The sequence below is a fragment of the Crassostrea angulata genome, chromosome 5 (assembly GCF_025612915.1).
Source record: "Crassostrea angulata isolate pt1a10 chromosome 5, ASM2561291v2, whole genome shotgun sequence".
In the NCBI taxonomy this organism is placed as follows: domain Eukaryota; kingdom Metazoa; phylum Mollusca; class Bivalvia; order Ostreida; family Ostreidae; genus Magallana; species Magallana angulata.
The window spans coordinates 30,201,263-30,221,183 of record NC_069115.1 but is presented as its reverse complement, the minus strand read 5'-3'; the positions used below and the strand labels follow the sequence as shown (position 1 = coordinate 30,221,183).

Genomic DNA, 19,921 nt, shown 5'->3' with positions numbered 1-19,921 from the left:
CAAAAACGTGAATATTTCTCAGAACACTGTTAACTGTTTATCTAATTACTCTCTGTAACAATCAAACACTGAATCAAAAGAAATTCATGTCGGCAAATTGTACATTATAAATACACCCAAATAAATTAATTGTTCACACTGATAAATAGAACAGATTTGACATTGCGCCAACTCAACCAATCTAGTAAAATATTTACCATTTTACACAAGTATTTTCAAAAATTGTTCTTTTCCTAGCGCACGTCTCTTTTTTCTTGTGACTTCATAAAATGAATAATGTCGCTTGTCTACTCAATAACAGACAGCCTTCTTGCACATATTTTTTTCTTATAAAAATGCTGAACTAATCCTTAAAATATTTAAGTTATGATAGAAACTAATTTCTAGAAAAATGTTTCAAACATTTACAAATTGTTGATACAGTTTTTACCCGTTATGAAAACTGTAAATAATTTCAAGTTTTCAAAGAGTGTTTTCTTTTTTTTTGCATTCACGTCAACGCAGTCAATTATTTCATTTTTAGTACATGTATCTTTAATTTAAAAAAAATCTTAAGCAAATATTAAAAGTACAGCTTCTTCAGTTATCAAAATTTTTTCGTTACCCTGTGTCTTTTGCATTGTCGTCCCTTATTCTTGATTCGCCTCCAATTTGTGCTTTACAGTGGTAACATCGTCCGACTTGAGTTGGATTTCCACACTTAATGAATAGTCATAAATGTAGTTTACATTAACAAAACAAAATGTAATAAACAATTGAAAAGCAGTTAATATGTTGCATTAACTTGTACAGTTATACTTTTTACGTATGATCGAACTTTTTCAAGCGATCCCGCCTTTTCTTCAAAATATTATCATACTTAATAAATCCTAAATCAGTTCATAAACTGGTTTTAGAAAAATAAAATTTTGATCAAAAGCAAATTCCTTTGAAAAGCAATACTTACATCCCCAACAGCATAAGGGTGACCATTTGGACATCCTGAAAAAACATTAAACACATACAAACTTTGTTGATGAAAAGAATACTACAGAATAAAAGATTGACACTTACGGTACCAAGTGACTGTATGATGGTTCTTATTAGCAATTTCTTCCATTCTCTGGAGTTCAGTTTTAATTTCTCCCGACAAAACCTCTTCTGGCATCGTTGGTAAAAATGAGTCCTTAGATTTAAAAAAAAAAATCTTAATTAAAAGTAGAAGTTTATTTAAAGAAAAAAAAAAAGTAGAATGCTTGTTTGATAACACATCTACATCTAAACTAGGCTGTATCTTACAAAAAGCCCAATGGCCTGAAGGCCCGAGTATTTTGGCGCAGGGATTAATCTCATATAATGTATTTAAGTCTTATTCTATAGCATTTTGTGCAGAGTTTTATAATCTTAGTAAATATGCAAACAACTCCTAGATTTGAAGCATTTAAATCAGTCCATATTTAAGAATTACTAATCCCCCAAACACATGGACAAATGAATGTATTTCACAAATTAGGTAAAAGGTGTTATAAATATTATACCCAAAATGTTTATAGTATATTCCACTTCTGAGTTCATGAGGAAAACTGGTGAGTAAACATAGTTAGCAAGATTGAATTCTGTGCTGGAAAAGTGCTAGCCAGGCAAATTAACTTTATATTTAATTTATGCTTTATACTTAAGAATGTATTCACTTTAATGTTCTAACGTTAATGACGTTATACATAAATGATTGTAATACATGCATACTTGACAAAAAATGCTTATCTTTAATAAAGGAATGAAATCAATAAAAGTGTAAATTGGTTGAACGGTTTCAGCTATCTAAAGTGTGAAGCGGTATACATTTTAAACCATTATAGTATTTCTTGTATATCCTAAATTCATATGGATGTATTTAAATTGTTCATACCTAAATACAGATTCTGAAATAAAAAAAGCTGTTCTCATGGATAATGTATGCAATATGTAATCGTGGATTGATATAGTTTATAGCTAAATTAGTTTGACACCAGCAAAAGCGTCTATATAAATATTAACTTTTTCAAATCCATTGAGCCAATGAAAAGAACGCTAAAGATAAAACGTATTTATTGACAAGTTCATAACAACATGAGAAAATGTCTCTGGAAAGAACTTTAATTTCAAAGAATGTAGTGCGATGACATTATGGAGTTTAATCACAAGACGTTTATGTGCAGGTATCAGTATGATGAGCAAATTAAAGCACAGTTTGGGTTTCACACTTTAAATTTACTTTTATAATTATAAATGTATATAATGATATGCTGACTTTATTACTTATCAATGATAACCAAATTCAGAAAAAAATATAGGAAATTGTTTAAAATGCCTTTTTTCGATGAATCAACTTTTTTTTAAAAGATCATCAAGTGTATATGAACAATACTGCACAAGATTTACAAATAGTATGCTAATAATCAAAACCGTTTGGTTACAAATATCAAAGTAATCGTTCGATAATAATTTGGTTATAAAGGCTGATAAAATTGATAGTATACAGGTACTGCTATTGCCTTTTTATCATTATATGCCGTGCCGTTTTTGCTGGTGTTGTAAATTATTTCTTATTTACTAGTCCTAGAAATATTTAGACTATTTTTTCATTAAATGAAGTATATGCAAAAATTTCATTGTTAACGATAAGATTTTTAAGAATATTATGAATATTAAGTAAACGACATACCTACAGGTGGCAGTTCGAGTTTGCTTGTTTTAACTAAAAAATCCCGGAAGCAAAAAATATCGGTAGCGAAACACCTTAAGGGGCCCCCATATGCAGAATGTTTGAACGATATACTGGTAATTAGACCTTGTTGGCTTCATCTCAATAACGGTAGATACGATCTTAAAGTTTTTACTAAGAAATATAGCATTTTACCACATGCCCATTAAATCAAAAACAAATTCCACAATTTGTGATTTACATTGTTTACAGTTTTTTTAGGGAGTGAAATTAGTGTCGCTTTTTCTAAAAGGTGTGTTGATGTACTCCCAACGTGTACTTTAAAAGATGTTTCCACAGTCCGTTTATTTGGTTTGAAATTAAACGCATTTGGATTTTTTTTTCAAATATTATTTCAAAGTGCGTTGCTACACGTACAGATCTATATCATTTTTTTTCGAAATAATATAATTTAAAAAAAAAGAAACAAAGAAAAACAACATATTAATATATTTGTCATTTTATATTATCATAAATTTGTTCACATTACCTTCAATGAAATAGGATTGGTCGCTAGAAGAACTAAGGGTTGTAACAGTTCATTTGAAGGCAAAGTTTTCAGAACCAACAAAAAGTGAAGAAGTAAAATGACTAATCCCTGTCCCCTGATATCACGGTGATATTGAATCTGCAGTTGTTTGCATAAATGTGCGAACGAGTCTCCAAGAACATTTTCCAGATATTTCTACAAAAAATTAAACTTTCATACAAAGGTACCTTAAGAATAGAAAAAAGCATACAGAAGCAATCATAAAATTTGCAAAATTGAATAAAGATTGACAAATTTCTAGATACAAATGAAGCAAACATTTTTGATTATATATTCCGGAAATATCTAAATAGATTATTTTATTTCACATTTTCAAAAAAAAAAATATAAAAAGAAAATATAGTAATGTTTTTATATACTTGTACTGTTTGCAAGTTTTTTCTTGCAAACTCCTTTTTGAGAGCCTCAACAAACTGTCTAGGTAGTGGTTCGACGTCGCAAAACAGTTCCCTGACTTTTATTTCTTTTATGAGCGCTAGGAGATAAAATATCTGCACAGATGCTGACCTCTCTGTAATCTGAAAGTTCAATTCAAATAAAATATGAAATAGAATTTAATGAAATTTGGGAAAATTATAGAAAATAACCTATTTATCGAGAGGTCATATTCTATTTCTAAAAACATACCTTTAAACTAAGTCGGTTGTTCTTTACCAACAACAATTTTGCAACATCATCTCGTATTTCCGTGTATGTGTTTCCAAGGACAACACAGTAGTCTGGGCATTCTTGCATTCTCTTTTAAAACAAATATTTACCATCTCAAAACAAATCAATTATAAATCATGATGAAAGTAAAAACACTTTGCAAATAAAATAATTATGAAATCTATGATAATTTATTTAACACCCAAAATCTAATTAATCTGAAAAAAGACAAAATTCGTACGCAGACAGAAAAAATGCTTTATTTCATAATATGCTTATTGTTATATTTATATTTTCATGATGAAATTGATAACTACTTACTTCATTTACTCTTCCTTCTGTAGGAAACAACCATTGAACGTTCGATTTCAAGAGTAGCTGATACAAATCTAATCCATATGATCGACAAATATGGGTTAGAAGATAGATTCTGCAACAGTAATAAAAGAGTTTTTTAAAAATCCATATATACTTAACAATTAGACAATTACAGCGAAACATTTTAAAACGGCATTGACCTTATGTGATTTATAGAGAGATCACAGAGCACAGTTGTCAATTGAAAAATTTCTTCATAAACAGAGCCATTTGATTCAGGTTTTACTGAGTAGCACTCTTTCAGATACTTCGCAGTGGTCTGTAAGCAATATCTCGCAGTTGCAACATTTCGAAGTTTTTCAATGACAGCAGTACAGTTTTCCAAGTTTTCTATTACAGTGGAAAGTAATTCCCTCACAAACGTAGCTTCTTTTTCACGATCTTGATTCAAATTAGCTGCCTGTTCCACGAGAGAATCCTGCAAAACAAATTCAATGGGATTTATCGATGCCTAAAAAACCCTTGATTATGATACTTAATTGAAAATATCAAGAAATATCTGTATGAACATGCATTTACCTCAAAGCACTGCATTAACAAAAGGCACAACTCTATTTCATGATTTTTGTTCTGAACTTGTAACACGGTATCAGTTTCTCTCAAGAATTCCTCAAGATGTTGAAAAACAGCTTTCTCGCTAAAATGATAACATCAATGCATGCTTTTGATATCCAGTAAACAAATATTTAGTAGCAATTCGTTGTCTTAGAGTGCCAATAAAAGCATGAAAATGAAATGGAAATCTTAGTTAAATGTACAGGGTCAATAGGTTTCAAAGGCCTCGTTAAAGAATCGATCTCAAAGAGAGGTTTCAATTCGTGATATATTTTTTCTTCAACAATAATTTTATCTAGAACTATTTAAAGAAGTTCTTTTACCTTTGCTACAAACTGTGTTACAACCGATAAACAGTTTTGGAAAAGTTTATGTACACGTGAAAAAAAAGATAAAAAAGTAAAACTTTAAAAATTACACAGGGCAAGCTTTACCTTGTCCTGATCAGCAGTTGTAACAAAAATGATCTGAACACTGGAGTGGTATCGACCACTGTTTCAAATATAGTCATCTGCCTTGTTCGTATAATCGTCATATTGAGTTGTGGTATTGTTTTCTTGTGTATAACAAGCTGAAGAAGATGCCGCATTACTTCGTCTGATGGTGGAGTTGAGTTTTCAAAGCACAATTGTGATACAACTTGCATGTAAAATTTATTACATCTCTCTTGATAATCATTGAAAAGTTTCATTTGTTCTCTGCAATAAACCAACATTACAGTGTTATTAAATTTGATCAGAGTTTTAAAGAGTAAATTACAATTATTCATTGTTCGACTACAGTTATTGTCGAGATCAAAGAGATGCCGCGGACATTATTCTCCAAAATACCACGGACGTCATCAGTAAATATCAGATCAGAAATACCTTATTTGTCTCGCAATGATAATGAAAGTACAACTTCAAATGGTAACTTTTTTTAAAACTATGTCAATTTCACGTGTTAGTTCCAGTCAAAACGATGTGTATTGCCTCAAATGTTTATTTTTTTACTTTTAAGAGATAAATGCGGCTGTACCTAGGACTTCCCTAGCACTTTTTCACTGCGTGTTTTACATAAAATATATAACGTGTAGTAGTAATAATCGTATTAAATTGCCCTTAAAATATTAGGAATATGATTCAAAGATATTTTATAAATAGGTGAAGAGTATTAAAATTCCAAAGAAAAATGCATTCTGTCGTCGGCATGTGATTCTTTTGATTGATACACATGTAAACATTACTAACGAAACCGTTGCACGGAACAGCCGTCTCTATAGGAGAAACGATCTGTAGAAATACTGGGCTGTTAGAAGGGCTGTTAGTAGAAAAGAATTAATTTTCTTTTTATCGTAAATGTTGCAGGATACCCTACTCGATCTCGAAATGTTGTCGGCTAACACCTCGGCTTTTATATTTCAAAACAACCTTTCTCGACCTCGGAGGTTATACTGCAACATTCACGAAATCTCGTACAGTGTACTTTATTTCTTAATTACATTACTTTGTCAGCATTTTGATTTAAATGTAAAATTTCATACTTTTGTTTTTCTGGTGTTTCATTTTCATCAAAGTTTTCTGGAATGCTTTGTGAGCATCTGTTAACTGGACACAACTTCTCAGCATCTGTCGTTTGAACTATGATACTGAAACACTCTTCTCTGCAGATTATATGTCCACATGGCAATAAGACAGGAGGGGAAGAATCGAAGTGTTTGTCACAGCTAACACATTTGCCAAATTTTCTACAATATATTCATGCATTCAGAATAATATTGACAAAATAACGTATTTTAATTAAAACAAACACTGAAATTAAGCAACTTTGCTTGTATAATTTATCAATATGTCAAATCAGTATTATCTTTTCTGAATCTATTAAATTCTGTATGTCAGGTTACATAAATGGCATATATGTATCTACTCCTTTCATCAGAAAAGCTATCATGTATTGGAAACATCCGTGTGTTTTTTCCTAATCAATGAAGTCGAAAGAAACAGGATCTAATTTACCCTAAAAACTCTGTCATGGCTTTAAGATTTGATGCTTTTAAAAATTTCTCCAATTTCTCTAAAGAAGGTTTTTCCTTGAAGTTGCTGTTGTCTCCCATTATCTGCAAAAAATGTTTTGGTTGAATTTCTTTTCGAATCTAAGAATCTTAAAAATACGTGAATATCAACCATCAGTTCTCAATCATAAAAATTACCTTCCACAATATTTTGCATGTCTGAGCCATCAGCTTTTCCCTAGTTGTGTTAATGCAAAGGTTTTGTATAAATAACTTCAAAACCACAATTTTGGTCCACCTTGATCTGAAAAAACGCAATGTTTCTCTTACTAATAGATCTATACCATATTCTTAATCTTACAATATCTATTTATTATGCATATGGCTGACTCCTATTTAGTTATGTAGGTCATAATGTCTGCCTAATTTGTTTTCATTTCAATAATACATGCAAGTGTTCATTTCTCTCTTCATCTTTAATGGGAAAAAAGTGTTATAAATAAAGTCAATAAACACAGAGAAAAATGGAAATTATTCTCACCTGATAGCAAGCATTAATCTTCCTCTGGCAGATGTTTTATCGTAATCCGCGTGTAAGAGACGCTCTATTACTGGTCTGTATTTTTGCACATTTTCAATCCACTGGTGCTGTCCATCTGGTGTGTCTATAGATGTTTCATTAGGTTCCATGACTTCCAGTAAATATTTCACGGCTGTGATGTCCAGTTCCTGTTTATACAAGGAATTATATAACTACATTAATCATAACTAATTTAAGTAGTCATCTTTAAAACTAATTACATATTCATCATATTATACAACGATTTGAAAGAGAATACCGGTATACGTTTAATTAATTCACTAGTGTTTTTTAAAACGATTATCGTATGAGAAGTACATTCACAGAGGTTTTTATATATATATATATATATATATATATATATATATATATATATATATATATATATATATATGATAGCAATTCAAAGGTCACTAACATTTAATATGAAAAATCACTGCTCATTGATAAACGATCCAAAAATGTATTAGACTGATTTAAAAATTTAATAGGTTAATAGGATAGGAAAACTATATTTATTACTTCAAAAATATAAAGTATTTGTAAAATTAAAAGAAAACATGTCAGGACAATAACATGTACCTGTTAGTTTTACGGAAGCGAATGTGATCTTAAATGTCTTAAGATTATAACCATTTAATGCCATCAACTAATATCCAATCCTCTCTACAAGTTATTCAAAATATTTAGCAATGGTCAAGTTGAACACTTAAAGAAAAGGGGATTACATTTCCAATGGCAGGACAAAATGTAAACATATTTTAACCTTGATGTCGCTCTCCAGTTTTTGGTAAAAAGATCCATCTCCTTGAGGCACAAAACACATAACTTCTGAGAAGATCTCTAGTTTTGGTTTGATATTTCTAAATGTTTTGTGTATGCAAAATACTCTGCTAGTAAAATTGTCTTCTTTGCCAGCCATATAATCCTCAAAACAGACATGGAGAAACTCACAAACTATCTATAAAATAGGAGAAATAAACAAACAAGTAAGACAAAGCTTAAATCAACAAATATTCATTGTGATATAATTCTTCATTAGAGACAGGATAGTCCATTTGTACCATTTCCTCCCTAGAACAGGATGCCTTGTGTGACATTTTCACAAAATCCGACATGTACAATCTTGTGGCCTCCTTCAGATTTTCTATGGCTAAATGTTCCAAAACAAAATGTCCTATCTCTGTTTCCTGGAACAATTCCTCTGCACTCTTTTCTATACCAAAACGATAGGTAACATTTATCATTTGTATATATCTTCTATGAATTTCTTCGAAAAATATTATTTTTATCATAGTACGATTTTTGCTAATACGACAGGCATTTCTCAATTTTTTTTTTTTTTTTTCAAATTAAAAAGTATGCAACTGCAATGTTCCGTGCACAACAAAAACAATTATTCAATAAAATGATATCATACGAACAATGTACTTTATCGGCAACAAATCAATAACAAAAGGAAATCTTTGATGTTTTAATTGGAAATTGTTAGATATAAAATACTTTACATATACCTATTGCGTTTTCTGATGTAACCAGAAGAAATTGTTCAACAGCCTCATATATAAGCCATGAAAAAGGAAAAGTCGCTGACGCCAAATGATTTGCACCGGTATTCATAACCTGCGGAACTTTGATTTTTATCAGAATTTCAACGTCAATTGAGCTGAATATTCCAAGCCAAAGATCTGTTAGCCACTGTACTTCACGATCAGAACTTTCCAGAATCGACAGATTGTTATTTGTATCCACAAAGGCAACAATTTTTGCAAGGAGAGGTGTCACTCTGTCCTCAATGATTCTTTGACAGCTTGCCCTGGAATATTTAAACACTTAATTTTTAACACGTATATTACTAATTTAATGTAAAGAACTATATATGATAAGAGTTAAATTTGGCCCCCATAATTCGCCATTTTTTAAGTGTTTCGGGTACAATAAAATGTTGACTTATTTTTTAGAAGAGTTGATATAAAATATATTTTTCATCTATTTATTTCATTTATTTGCATTCACTGGCAGTATATGACGTCAGAAGTGACGCCATTTCTATAATTCAATCAAAATCAGCCAAAAATTGACATTTTTCTTATCTATTTACGAATGGGAAATATAGAGCGCATGCTTGAACAAGGAAACTTTTTTTGTCACTTATTAGTCTTTGCTAGATACATCTCTGATTAAAATATTTTGTTTGTTCAAGCTTGCGCTCTATGTTTTTGGAAGGAAAAACTGCTTGAAAACAAGCTGTTTTACGCTAAAAATGCAAAAATGGCGGGAAAGGGTTGTCTTTACAACGTCATATTTCTAAATTGTGGGCACTTGAACCAAAATGAATACTATGTAAACACATCACACACATATCTGTACTAAGAAAACAAAGAATTATAGTAAAATGATGATATTCATTTCAGGGGGCCATTTTAGGCCCATATCATAATTATATAGTCCTTTGTTGTAATCTTGTGGAAGAAATACATCAAATAAACAAACTGGTCATAGTCATGATCCAAGTTTATTGGTCAAGCTTAATCAGAGAATAATTTACAACATGTATAAGAATTAGTATTATACCTTAAAGTACCGGTTTTATTCACGCTGGTAGACATAGCTGCTTCACTTTGTATCCACGATTCGTTGTACAAAATTGAGTCGGCACTGTGCTTTGATAGTATTGTCACAATGTGTTTTATAAGACAGTATCCAAATCGTCCTAAATAATACAGTTTTAAAGCAAAGCAAGTTTAAATTTGTAATTGTGAATAATTATTATCTACAGAAAAAAACTATATATATTTCTCCATACAGCCAAGAATTATTAAAACTGGTTTGAAATTATCTTTCAAATTAATTAACATATTTTTTTCGTTTCCTTCAACACGTACATAGACATTACCGTTTATTTTGATTTTCTTTATATATTTTTTTATTGAATATGTTATGTTTATTAAGAATTTGGTTCGGGACATCCAATTCCATAGAAAAAAAATTGGCGTGCAGAAACCTTCCAAAAATAAGAGATTTATCTAGTTTTATACTGACAATGAACAGAATTGCTTTGAAATGAAACTCTTTCAAAGGGTTTTCACAATTATTGGGCATTACCTTCTGTCAATTGGTTACTTTTATTGAGTTCCTTGAAGATAAATTTTATTCGTTTTATGGACCTCTCTTGATTATCGTCAACTTCGGTTATACTCGCCAAAGCAGGATGTATACAGTTAAAGAGAACTGTTCTTAAATTCACATGGCGTTCCTTCAAAATGAAATCATATGTCTTAATTTATTATGAATCACCCTTCACACGTTTCTTAGCAATACAAAACATATCAAATAAAGTTTTGAAAGTATTTACAATCTAATAAGAAGTCATTAAACCATCCGATCAGACTATAAATAATTTTGCACATATCTAAAAATTAATGTTCGTGTATTGTGACACAGTTCTTTAATATATTATATTGGAAAATGGTAGTAATAAAACTGCTTAGTAGAAAGTTGCTGAAAAAATTGTTTATTGTTCTCGTGTAAGCAAAAAACTCATTAAAATGACATATCATAGAAATGAATATGTGATTTATTTGACATAATGGAATACAACCTGGTTTCAAGAACAACTCACACACATACTATTTGAAAATTGTTACATATACTGAGCTGAATATTTACATCTACCTGTAAATTTGCGACCATGGCCGATTCATATTCAGCTTCCTCTGAAAAATTTTCTTCAGAGCAAAGACTCTCCTGTAGGATTGCGGATATTGACTTTGTCATAAGGTCTTGGATGCAAGGGAGTGAAGTCAACCTCAGCTCATCAATGTGAACAGAAGTCCAACGTCCTGTCTGATGGTTGGAAAGAAAATCACAATTGCTGATACGTGTTAAAGCAGATTTGATGTCTTAAAATAAATCAATAACCATTAATTTAAATTTTAAAACTTATCACATGTACCTTTCAGTCAGTGTTTACCTGAAATCCGGAGAAAAAGGATTTACTGACTCTTGATAAATGCACTAAAAAGATTACGTAGAGATCTAGTTCGTTAGTTTGCAGCTCTCGTTGCACACAATATCTGGCACATTCAACCAAACTAGAATTTTCGTCTCCAGTGTCACACTGAATGAGCAACAGTTCTTTTCCTTTTTGCGAGATTTCTCTACAAAAATAATACGAAAAACAATGGTAAAAAAAACATCAAAAATTTTTCGGGACACCAAAAAAATGCAAATCGTTTAGAATAAAGCTCTTTTTTTCCAATCAGAATTATGATATAATTACAGAAGCTTCACACTATACAATATAATATTAGCTTAAAACATATAACCTGATCTGGTTAGAAAATTGCTGCTCTGTGTCGAATGCTTGTAATGAAAGAAGAGAAACCTTTCCCGATAAAAATGGTAATTTTCTTTCTATTACTTGTTTGTCAGTCTCTGACATAAGCTTTGAGTGTGTTGTGATCTGCAAAATGAAAAAAAAAAACAAATAGTATTTTAACTTAATACATGTATTGGTTTCAATTGTTATATGAAATAAATTGTTAACTATTAAAACCTCTAATTAACTTCACAGATTAGCGAATACCTGAATAAAATTTCCTCCAAATCCATCATGTTTCTTTCTAAACTGAAGAAAATCACATAAGCTCTCATGGCATTGGTCCTTGAAATATACTTGTATATATTGTTTTGCAAATATTTCCTGTTCTGTCTTGTTTAATCTGAGCACAGCGTCTGGAGTACATCCCCACAGGAGAATATGTTTTGCTGCCTCTAGGACTCTCTTAGAAAAAAAAACATCAAAATAAAAATATTTTATACCTCTTAATCTTATCATCATTTGGTCGAACGAGATTACTAAATTGCTCATGGATCAAATAATCTAAAGACCATAATTTTTTTATAATTACATGTTTTACATCTCAAATTTTGGAGAAAAACGCCCTATCCAAAAAGGACTAAAGAAATTTTGTTGAGAGGTCAACTTTTTATCAATAAACACAAACATTCAAATACGCAAATTTAATGCAAACATGGCCATAGGTTCATTATGTCCCTTCTATACAGAGGGAGTGCTTCGAGGATTTACATTCAAAATATTATGAACTCGATTTAAAAACATTCTTACATGCTGTAAAGAGTCATTCTCCTCCATGCTGTTTTTGGAGCATATTTCCCAAGCTTTGAGTACTACTCCTGCTGCTGTGTCTTTATTGTAGCCAATGAAAACCTCCTCTATTCTAATAGTCTCGCTGAAATAAAAATATTCTCTTCATACTCCTATGCAGGGATATTAGTAAGTATGTATTTTTATTTTCAACAGTTATATGTTTAAGTGTGTTTATAGATGTGATCATTTATTTCGCGGATTATTATCCGTTTGGCTGCATATTTGATATACAATTACTTAGGCCTACTTGTCTTTCCATTGAAAATTGCCTTCATTCTTGTTACACGACACAATTTAACGGATGTATGCTATATCTGAAACACGTTAAACTTTATACTTTTAATGCTCAAACCTGTCAGCCACACTGGAAAATTCTCTGGCCCACTGCTCCAATTTGTGAGACAGTTTTAGTTGGACGTCTGTGAGCATTCCTTCTACAGTCAAGAAATGCTTTTCCATTCGATTGATAAGTGGAATTGGAAATTCTCTATAGACAACTCTTTTTTCTGCTACAACCACTAGCCTAAAACATTATTTTAATGACACATAATTTTTTCCTGAGCTGTCAGAACGTACATGTCAGTCACTCTGTTTTCTTACATGGCCCTCTTAAATTAATGAATAGAACATTTTAAAACTCTCATGATTAATGTGTGTATTTCTTTTATTAAATGATATATTATGCATTTATAGGTAAAACCTTGAGTAACAAACATTTTCGAGAACAATATAGGTTAATGATCATCAGCAAAAAAGCATAATTAAATCAAAGTACTGAAAGTACTGAAAAGCGCTAACCTAGCTTGGTTCTAAAGGAAATTTACTTTGTGCAAGCTTAGTTAGAAATGAGACTTATCGACATTTATTGAAAGTATCTAATGCCAGAAGGGTCTAAATGGCGTTTAAATTGTACTCATCCAAAATGTATCCTTATTTAATTTAATTTGGTTAAGAAAATTTGGTCGAAATTACGTCTCTTTTATATATACATGTATATTATGATTTATCATATACACTAAAGTTAATTTAAATCAAAGCTGAACACGACTTCTAAATGGACACCTGCCAGAATTTCATATCTGTACATGTACCTTGTGTGCAACGTGTTAAATGCGTTTGTTTGACAAATGTCTGCACTTGTATTGTCGTTATACGCGTGCATTTTCTTTATAAAGGTATTGCATTGACCATTATAATTGATGATCTGAATCTTCTTCTGCGTGTGTACTGCATTTATCTGGTAAGTTGTTGCATCTAAGTAATAAATGTAAGCGACGTAAAATATACGTCCACACAGATGAGATCTACTATGCAAACTTAAAGTGTTAAGTTCCTTATATATGTGCTATGAGGAAAGCGGCGAACACCAAGAACTTTGTGTGGCTATTTACAAGTCGTTTTGATTTTTCTACATTCCAGCTTCTGTTTATGCACTCACAAGATTAGCTTTTTTAAAAGCTAAGAAACTCAGCCACTGGAACATACATTTTAGGTGACAAGAGACTACACACTCTACATGTATAAAAATACAAGATATAAATATTTTGAATAATTAATATGCAGATGTACTGTGAGTGACATATATTTTTAAAACTGTATGTGAGGAGGCAAGTGTGTAGCAGTGTACACGTATACAATGCAGTTTGACCTAAAACTGACCAGTTTCATAACTTCTTCGAATTTCACTACATATGTAACACGGACTGTCTAGTAGATCCTTCCCAGAATTCCAATTTACGCAAGCGTATTTAATTGAAGTTTCACTATAACTTAATAAATCAGCCCGAAGGCTGACTATAATCACTGCGTAGCAGCCCCTGCAGTGATGTACGTAAGCCCTGCACATTAAATTCACAATAGCCCGTACAGTTATGTGCGTAAACCCATGAAACTGGTTCCCCAACCAGTTTCAATGATGTATATTTCTGCTAATAGGGGGCAGTAATTCGATGCACCGGAAGTAGAAGTCTAACGCCGATAAAGCGCTGAGCTATGCTTAGTGCTTTAAAAACGGATAACTAGGCTAACAAATTTTTGTCAAAGTGTCTATACATCTTCTGCGTTTTAAAATATGATTTAATTCCTTTCGTCGTTCTTTTTCTTACATGTACGTGATTACTATAATGTTAACCTCTTCAAACATATATGACAATATTGTTTTGGAAACAAAATAATAATTGATGTTTTCCTAATTTAACAAAGGATATGGCTCAAATGGGGAATGTTTTAAATCAATGAAGCATTTTGGCAGAAAAGAGATCATTCCAAGCATTTTAGGGAATATAACGAGAGGTACATGTAAAGTAATGTATGTTTAACTTATCTACCTGAACTTTTTGTCCACCTTGCACTTCACTCTGTGGGTCCCAAGACCAAGATCTATGTATCTATCGGGGCCACTTTCCATATAATACTAAAATATATATTGATTGGGAACTATTATCAAAACTTAAAGTTTACTTTCATGAAATTAATAATAAATGTGAGCATTTTGGTACAAACAACTTGAAAATATATATTTACTATAACTGTGTGAGGTTATCAAAAATTTGTAAAACGATAACTTTGTTATACAAAATATATACAAATCAGAACATACTTGATTAAGAGCATCATATAGACTTTCATATAGGTTCTCTAAATTCAATAAGACAACCGTCTTTCCTGTTTCCATGAAAACCTTTATTCGGTTTATATTTCTGCAAATCTAAAGTCAAAGAATGAAAAAAGGAAGAATAAGTTCAATTATTATAGTATAATTTTCATTTTATAACAGAAGAATCATCATTAAGTAACATTTTCAACTCGATTAATTTCTTAATTGTTGCATAATGTAAATTAAACCCACATTTAATTTTATAGATCTTTAAGGTGTCTCTTTTAAAATATTACTTTACTATTGGAAGACTATATATAGGTTTCAAAAATATTAACTAGAATACAAGGTGCTGTGCTATAGTCTGTCCCAAGATATTTACGCTGCATATTTGAACGATTTTTAATAAAAATACACATACCTGTGACTGAAGTGCAATTAAAATCGATGAAAGGGAAAATTCCCAAGATAACTTCATTCACACATTATCATTTTTCCCCCGTAAAAATTCACAGGAACGAAAACAGATTTCCTACGGAGATTTATAATGGGGAATGTTGACATCTTTTCTCCATTCGAAAATACTCGGGACCCCTCGCGCAATTTTTCAACGTTATCATCCGGGCGTCTTCATCTCCTTGGCAATGGAAAAACCTCGTAGACTTTTTATTTTTAGCCGTGTACTGATACCCGACAAGCTAGCGGGGGCGTTTCAAAGGGGAAAACTTGGGATTTTTTCATACTATTGAATGAACATCGTCTGAACCAAGAGGTATTTATAAATATTGAATAATTTAAGAAAATATGCGGCAAAAATATCTTGGGACAGACTATAACAACAAATTACATATGTATGTTACTTAATGCATAGTAAAACTTTTTGGTTAAAAACATTCAAAATATTTACGCATTGTCTACAACAAATAACACAGGTATTGTGAGCTCACAAATGATACCCTCTGCAAAGAAAATATAATAACTTAAGTACCGGTTTTTCTCTATTGGAAAGTAATCTATGCATCATTTTCTTACAGTGACCTTGAACTTGCAAAAAAGAATAAAGCTCACATGTTTAGAGGTCTCAAGCAATTTCTGTGTCAAATTTTAGTTTTAATCATTTTTTCATTACAAGATATGCCGCCCATATAGCAGATATATAGATAATCTTTGTGTGAAATAAAGACTTCAAATATTTCTTCATAAGAAAGATATAGACCACACACGAATTTTACACTTTTTTTCTTGTGAAGTAAGAAATTTCAATGTTTCTCCTTAAGAAACATTTATAATAGACCGGATACACAAATTTTGCACTTTTCCTTCTGGGTACACACACTCATGTCATAAGCAATCTTTGTTTGAAGTTAGAAGTTCCAATGTTTCTCCATAAGACATACATGGACCGGACACGATTGCACAGACAGAGGAACGGATAGACAGACGGCCGGACAAGGTGATTCCTATATACCTCTAAACTTTGTTTGCATGGTGATATTATATAAATAGTGCCTGTTTGGGAGGGTAACAGTTGAAATTGACACCCCGAGAAAACCATTGTCAACCGACGCGAAGCGGAGGTTGACAATGGTTTTCGAGGGGTGTCAATTTCAACTGTTATCCTCCCAAACAGGCACTATTTATTTTGTTATACTGAATGTCTTAATTTTAAAGAAAACTTCATTGCTTAACATGGGATTAACGTGAATTCTACGGCGAACCGTAGGCGCATAATTTTCGCGCATGTAACAATTTTTATTGTTACCCGTTGCTAAGTGCGTTGCTAACGCTGAGGGTAATAGAACGGATTATGAACTGCGTCTAAACCAATCAGATTTCAGTATTTAACATGAAAGTATAACAAAATAAAAAAGAGACATGAAGAGAGTTTGCTCTGTGAGAGAGAGAGAGAGAGAGAGAGAGAGAGAGAGAGAGAGAGAGAGAGAGAGAGAGATTATATACTTCGATGTATTCTTGGTCTCTTGGAAAACTTGAGCCGAATATAACGTGAGTGTTCTCTTCATTTCCCATCAGTTGATGAAGAAGATTTAATGCCCCATAGTTCTCAGTCAGCAGTAGAATGTACCTCGACTCTCTATGTAGCATACAGTTAAGAAATGTAAATAACACTGAGCAAATCATAAAAGATTAATAGGTGGGAGGCTAATCATTACTTAAAGGTAGAATACTTTTGCAAGTTAATGATCATTACTTTTTGTTTTCTTCATATTGCAGGCATTCTCGTAGTAGTGCTGTATCCGTTTTAACACCGCGGTTCTCTGGCTGAAAATTCATATAAAGCTTTCAAGAAAAATGCAAGGCCCAAGTCTCTATAATAGTTAATGATATTCATTTTATCGTTTGAATAGAAGTAATCTCGTTACCGCCAAAGATTCATGATATTTGAAAATCACTTAAATTATCCAAGTTTTTTTTAAGTTCCCGGGTTTTTAGAAGCAAAAGTCAGCCTTTAACAAGTTGGGTTATCCTTTTTTATAGCGGCTATACATTTCCATTGTAACTTGAATGGAAATCATTTGATAGTTTCAGATGCATTTTGAAAATTTTTTAAAGTTTACTTTTATAACGTGCAAAGAAATATGTTTTAATAATTTGTATAAATGTAAACTGTTCAATGCAATACCCGTTCTTGCAGAATGAACGGTAAAAACTCTCCAAACTCTTGAACAGGATCAAGACCTTCTAGCCCACCAAAGTTCCTTTTAATTGCAATGATTACTTCGTGCGGAGTAGGACTTCGACGATTTTCCACAGCAACAGCACAGATCATTTTTACTAGACTATAATACAAAATAGTTTAGATATGGCAATCTTTAAAAAGGGAGCTGTAAGGATAAACTAACAAATTCAAGGAAAATTAATAATCCTTAAGAACCTGTAAAAGTCTCTTAATCCAAAAAATTCTCTTGCTTTCAGAAGATTTTCTGAAGGAACATCATCAATGTTTCTAAACAGAGTGTCGCTATTGCAAGCCTTGTTAAAGACATGGAGATAAGCCTGTGCCAATCTCGGAATTAGATCTTCAATCAACAGATAAACATCGTCGTGTTCACATATTCCTCTACAAAAGCAAGCGCAAAAATTATATGTTTATTCATTTTTATCATGTTGGTTACATTATTTATGTTTGAATATTCCTTAATGATTAATAAATTACCTAGCACTTTCAATTAGGTCCAGCTCATCAGGCACTTCTCTTTGAACCAAAATTCCACGATTCATTTTTGCTGGATCAAGAGCCCAATTTGATATTCCAATGAAAGAAACCTTGTAAAAGATTATAGATATTATTGCCATTTGCCATATCTCAAAACAAAAGTTTTACGGGTTTTTTTCTGCAAATGTGTAAATTATGTTTCGATTATAAACCTTTTTATAATCCTCGTATTCTTCATCATCAGGACAACCATCCTCTAACAGTGGATGTAAAGCCTGGATGAAAAATATAATTGTATGGTTGATGGCGAAAAAAGATATGCAGCGGTTTTTTTCTCTTAATTTTTTTAGCAACAATAAAATACAAACCAATACTTCAAGACACTAAAAATGTGCATGAGTTATGTTATACATTTTTTTTTTACAACAAACTATCAATAAGATAAACAGTGCTTCTACGTTTTTATAACTAAATATTTTCAACAGTAATAATTACATTATGCTAATAGAAGATTTAGTATTGCAAAAAGCCTAACGAAATAATGTAAGATATGTTTAACCTTCAATGGCATTCTTGGTGAATCCTCTGCTAGTCCTACTTCATCTAGAACAACAACAGATACAAACTTTTCCAAATCTTTGCTCTTCTGGAAAGAGCTAGCCTGATTAAATGTTTTTAAAATACCATCGGCAGTTGCAAGTGGGCTACATTGAAAGGAAATAAGCTGCACCTGTGAACAGTAATGATCAAATTAAAAATATACTATGCACTTTTATACTGGAATGTCTTTTTGTCATTTGAATACGGGCCATTTAATAAGTAATGAACTCTCTAATCTCTGCTTCATTAATGTTTGAAAATTTCCAATAATATATAGTTATACTTGGCCCTACCTGCTTAAGGCTTTTAAAAAGAGACGAATCTGAATCACGACCTTGCATGTTGTGGTCAAGAATTGTTTTGGACAGGGATTTCGAACTGCCGGGTTTTCCAACAAGGAATAATGGGATTCGAAGTTCGACACACACAACCATCATGAAGAAATTCTCTCTCAAAGCAAGATTTTTTGCAATGTTGTCATTTAATTTTAAATTCTGTAAAAAGGCCATCTGGCACCTGTTTTATGAAGCAAAAAAAAACATTAAAATGACACATAACTTTTATATGTTAGATTTAATTTTATGAACAGTTTGTATACCTTGTTATCTCCCTTTTCATTTCTTCTGCTCCTCTTGAAAGTTCTAATGGCGAAGCAAAGTAATCTGTGATGTATTCTCTATACTCCTCTCTGGATTTTAATGATGAATGATAACAAACTCCTAGAGCCAGTAACAACGCTTTTGTCATTTTTGCATCTTGAGAGCGCTGTAAGAAAAAAAAATACTTAGTTAAAATAATTTCATATATATATACAATGTACACTTATTTCAGTAAAAAAAAACCTAATATTTAGTTCTTATTGTCATCAACCAAAACCTTCAACGGAAAACGAATAATTATCCCCAACATTAATAATAATGCTTTGTTAAAAATATATGGGAGTGTTTTTTCAGA

The 19,921-nt window shown here is 31.5% G+C and overlaps 1 protein-coding gene across 5 annotated transcripts in view; it reads right to left on the bottom strand.

Moving 5' to 3' along the window:
* LOC128186104 (E3 ubiquitin-protein ligase RNF213-like) overlaps positions 1–19,921 on the bottom strand; it is a 166,975-nt gene that overhangs the window by 100,644 nt on the left and 46,410 nt on the right. For 3 of the 5 annotated variants that reach the window (XM_052855833.1, XM_052855832.1, XM_052855831.1), the window contains exons 42-77: positions 19,566–19,732; positions 19,261–19,483; positions 18,927–19,097; positions 18,580–18,642; positions 18,368–18,477; positions 18,086–18,271; positions 17,834–17,990; positions 17,402–17,472; positions 17,152–17,284; positions 15,196–15,303; positions 14,924–15,009; positions 12,949–13,119; positions 12,555–12,678; positions 12,012–12,209; positions 11,752–11,888; positions 11,397–11,583; positions 11,099–11,269; positions 10,529–10,679; positions 9,998–10,136; positions 8,938–9,239; positions 8,488–8,639; positions 8,190–8,384; positions 7,385–7,572; positions 7,042–7,147; positions 6,848–6,948; positions 6,376–6,579; positions 5,288–5,551; positions 4,818–4,935; positions 4,439–4,716; positions 4,242–4,350; positions 3,900–4,010; positions 3,632–3,790; positions 3,213–3,407; positions 1,054–1,165; positions 947–981; positions 605–699 (exon numbers count right to left, since the gene is read on the bottom strand). In XM_052855833.1, coding sequence (XP_052711793.1) covers positions 605–699; positions 947–981; positions 1,054–1,165; positions 3,213–3,407; positions 3,632–3,790; positions 3,900–4,010; positions 4,242–4,350; positions 4,439–4,716; positions 4,818–4,935; positions 5,288–5,551; positions 6,376–6,579; positions 6,848–6,948; positions 7,042–7,147; positions 7,385–7,572; positions 8,190–8,384; positions 8,488–8,639; positions 8,938–9,239; positions 9,998–10,136; positions 10,529–10,679; positions 11,099–11,269; positions 11,397–11,583; positions 11,752–11,888; positions 12,012–12,209; positions 12,555–12,678; positions 12,949–13,119; positions 14,924–15,009; positions 15,196–15,303; positions 17,152–17,284; positions 17,402–17,472; positions 17,834–17,990; positions 18,086–18,271; positions 18,368–18,477; positions 18,580–18,642; positions 18,927–19,097; positions 19,261–19,483; positions 19,566–19,732 — 5,477 coding nt within the window. Of the gene's footprint in view, positions 1–604; positions 700–946; positions 982–1,053; positions 1,166–3,212; positions 3,408–3,631; positions 3,791–3,899; positions 4,011–4,241; positions 4,351–4,438; positions 4,717–4,817; positions 4,936–5,287; positions 5,552–6,375; positions 6,580–6,847; positions 6,949–7,041; positions 7,148–7,384; positions 7,573–8,189; positions 8,385–8,487; positions 8,644–8,937; positions 9,240–9,997; positions 10,137–10,528; positions 10,680–11,098; positions 11,270–11,396; positions 11,584–11,751; positions 11,889–12,011; positions 12,210–12,554; positions 12,679–12,948; positions 13,120–14,923; positions 15,010–15,195; positions 15,304–17,151; positions 17,285–17,401; positions 17,473–17,833; positions 17,991–18,085; positions 18,272–18,367; positions 18,478–18,579; positions 18,643–18,926; positions 19,098–19,260; positions 19,484–19,565; positions 19,733–19,921 lie in introns of all 5 variants that reach the window. The other 2 variants (XM_052855834.1, XM_052855835.1) reach the window with 2 other exon arrangements.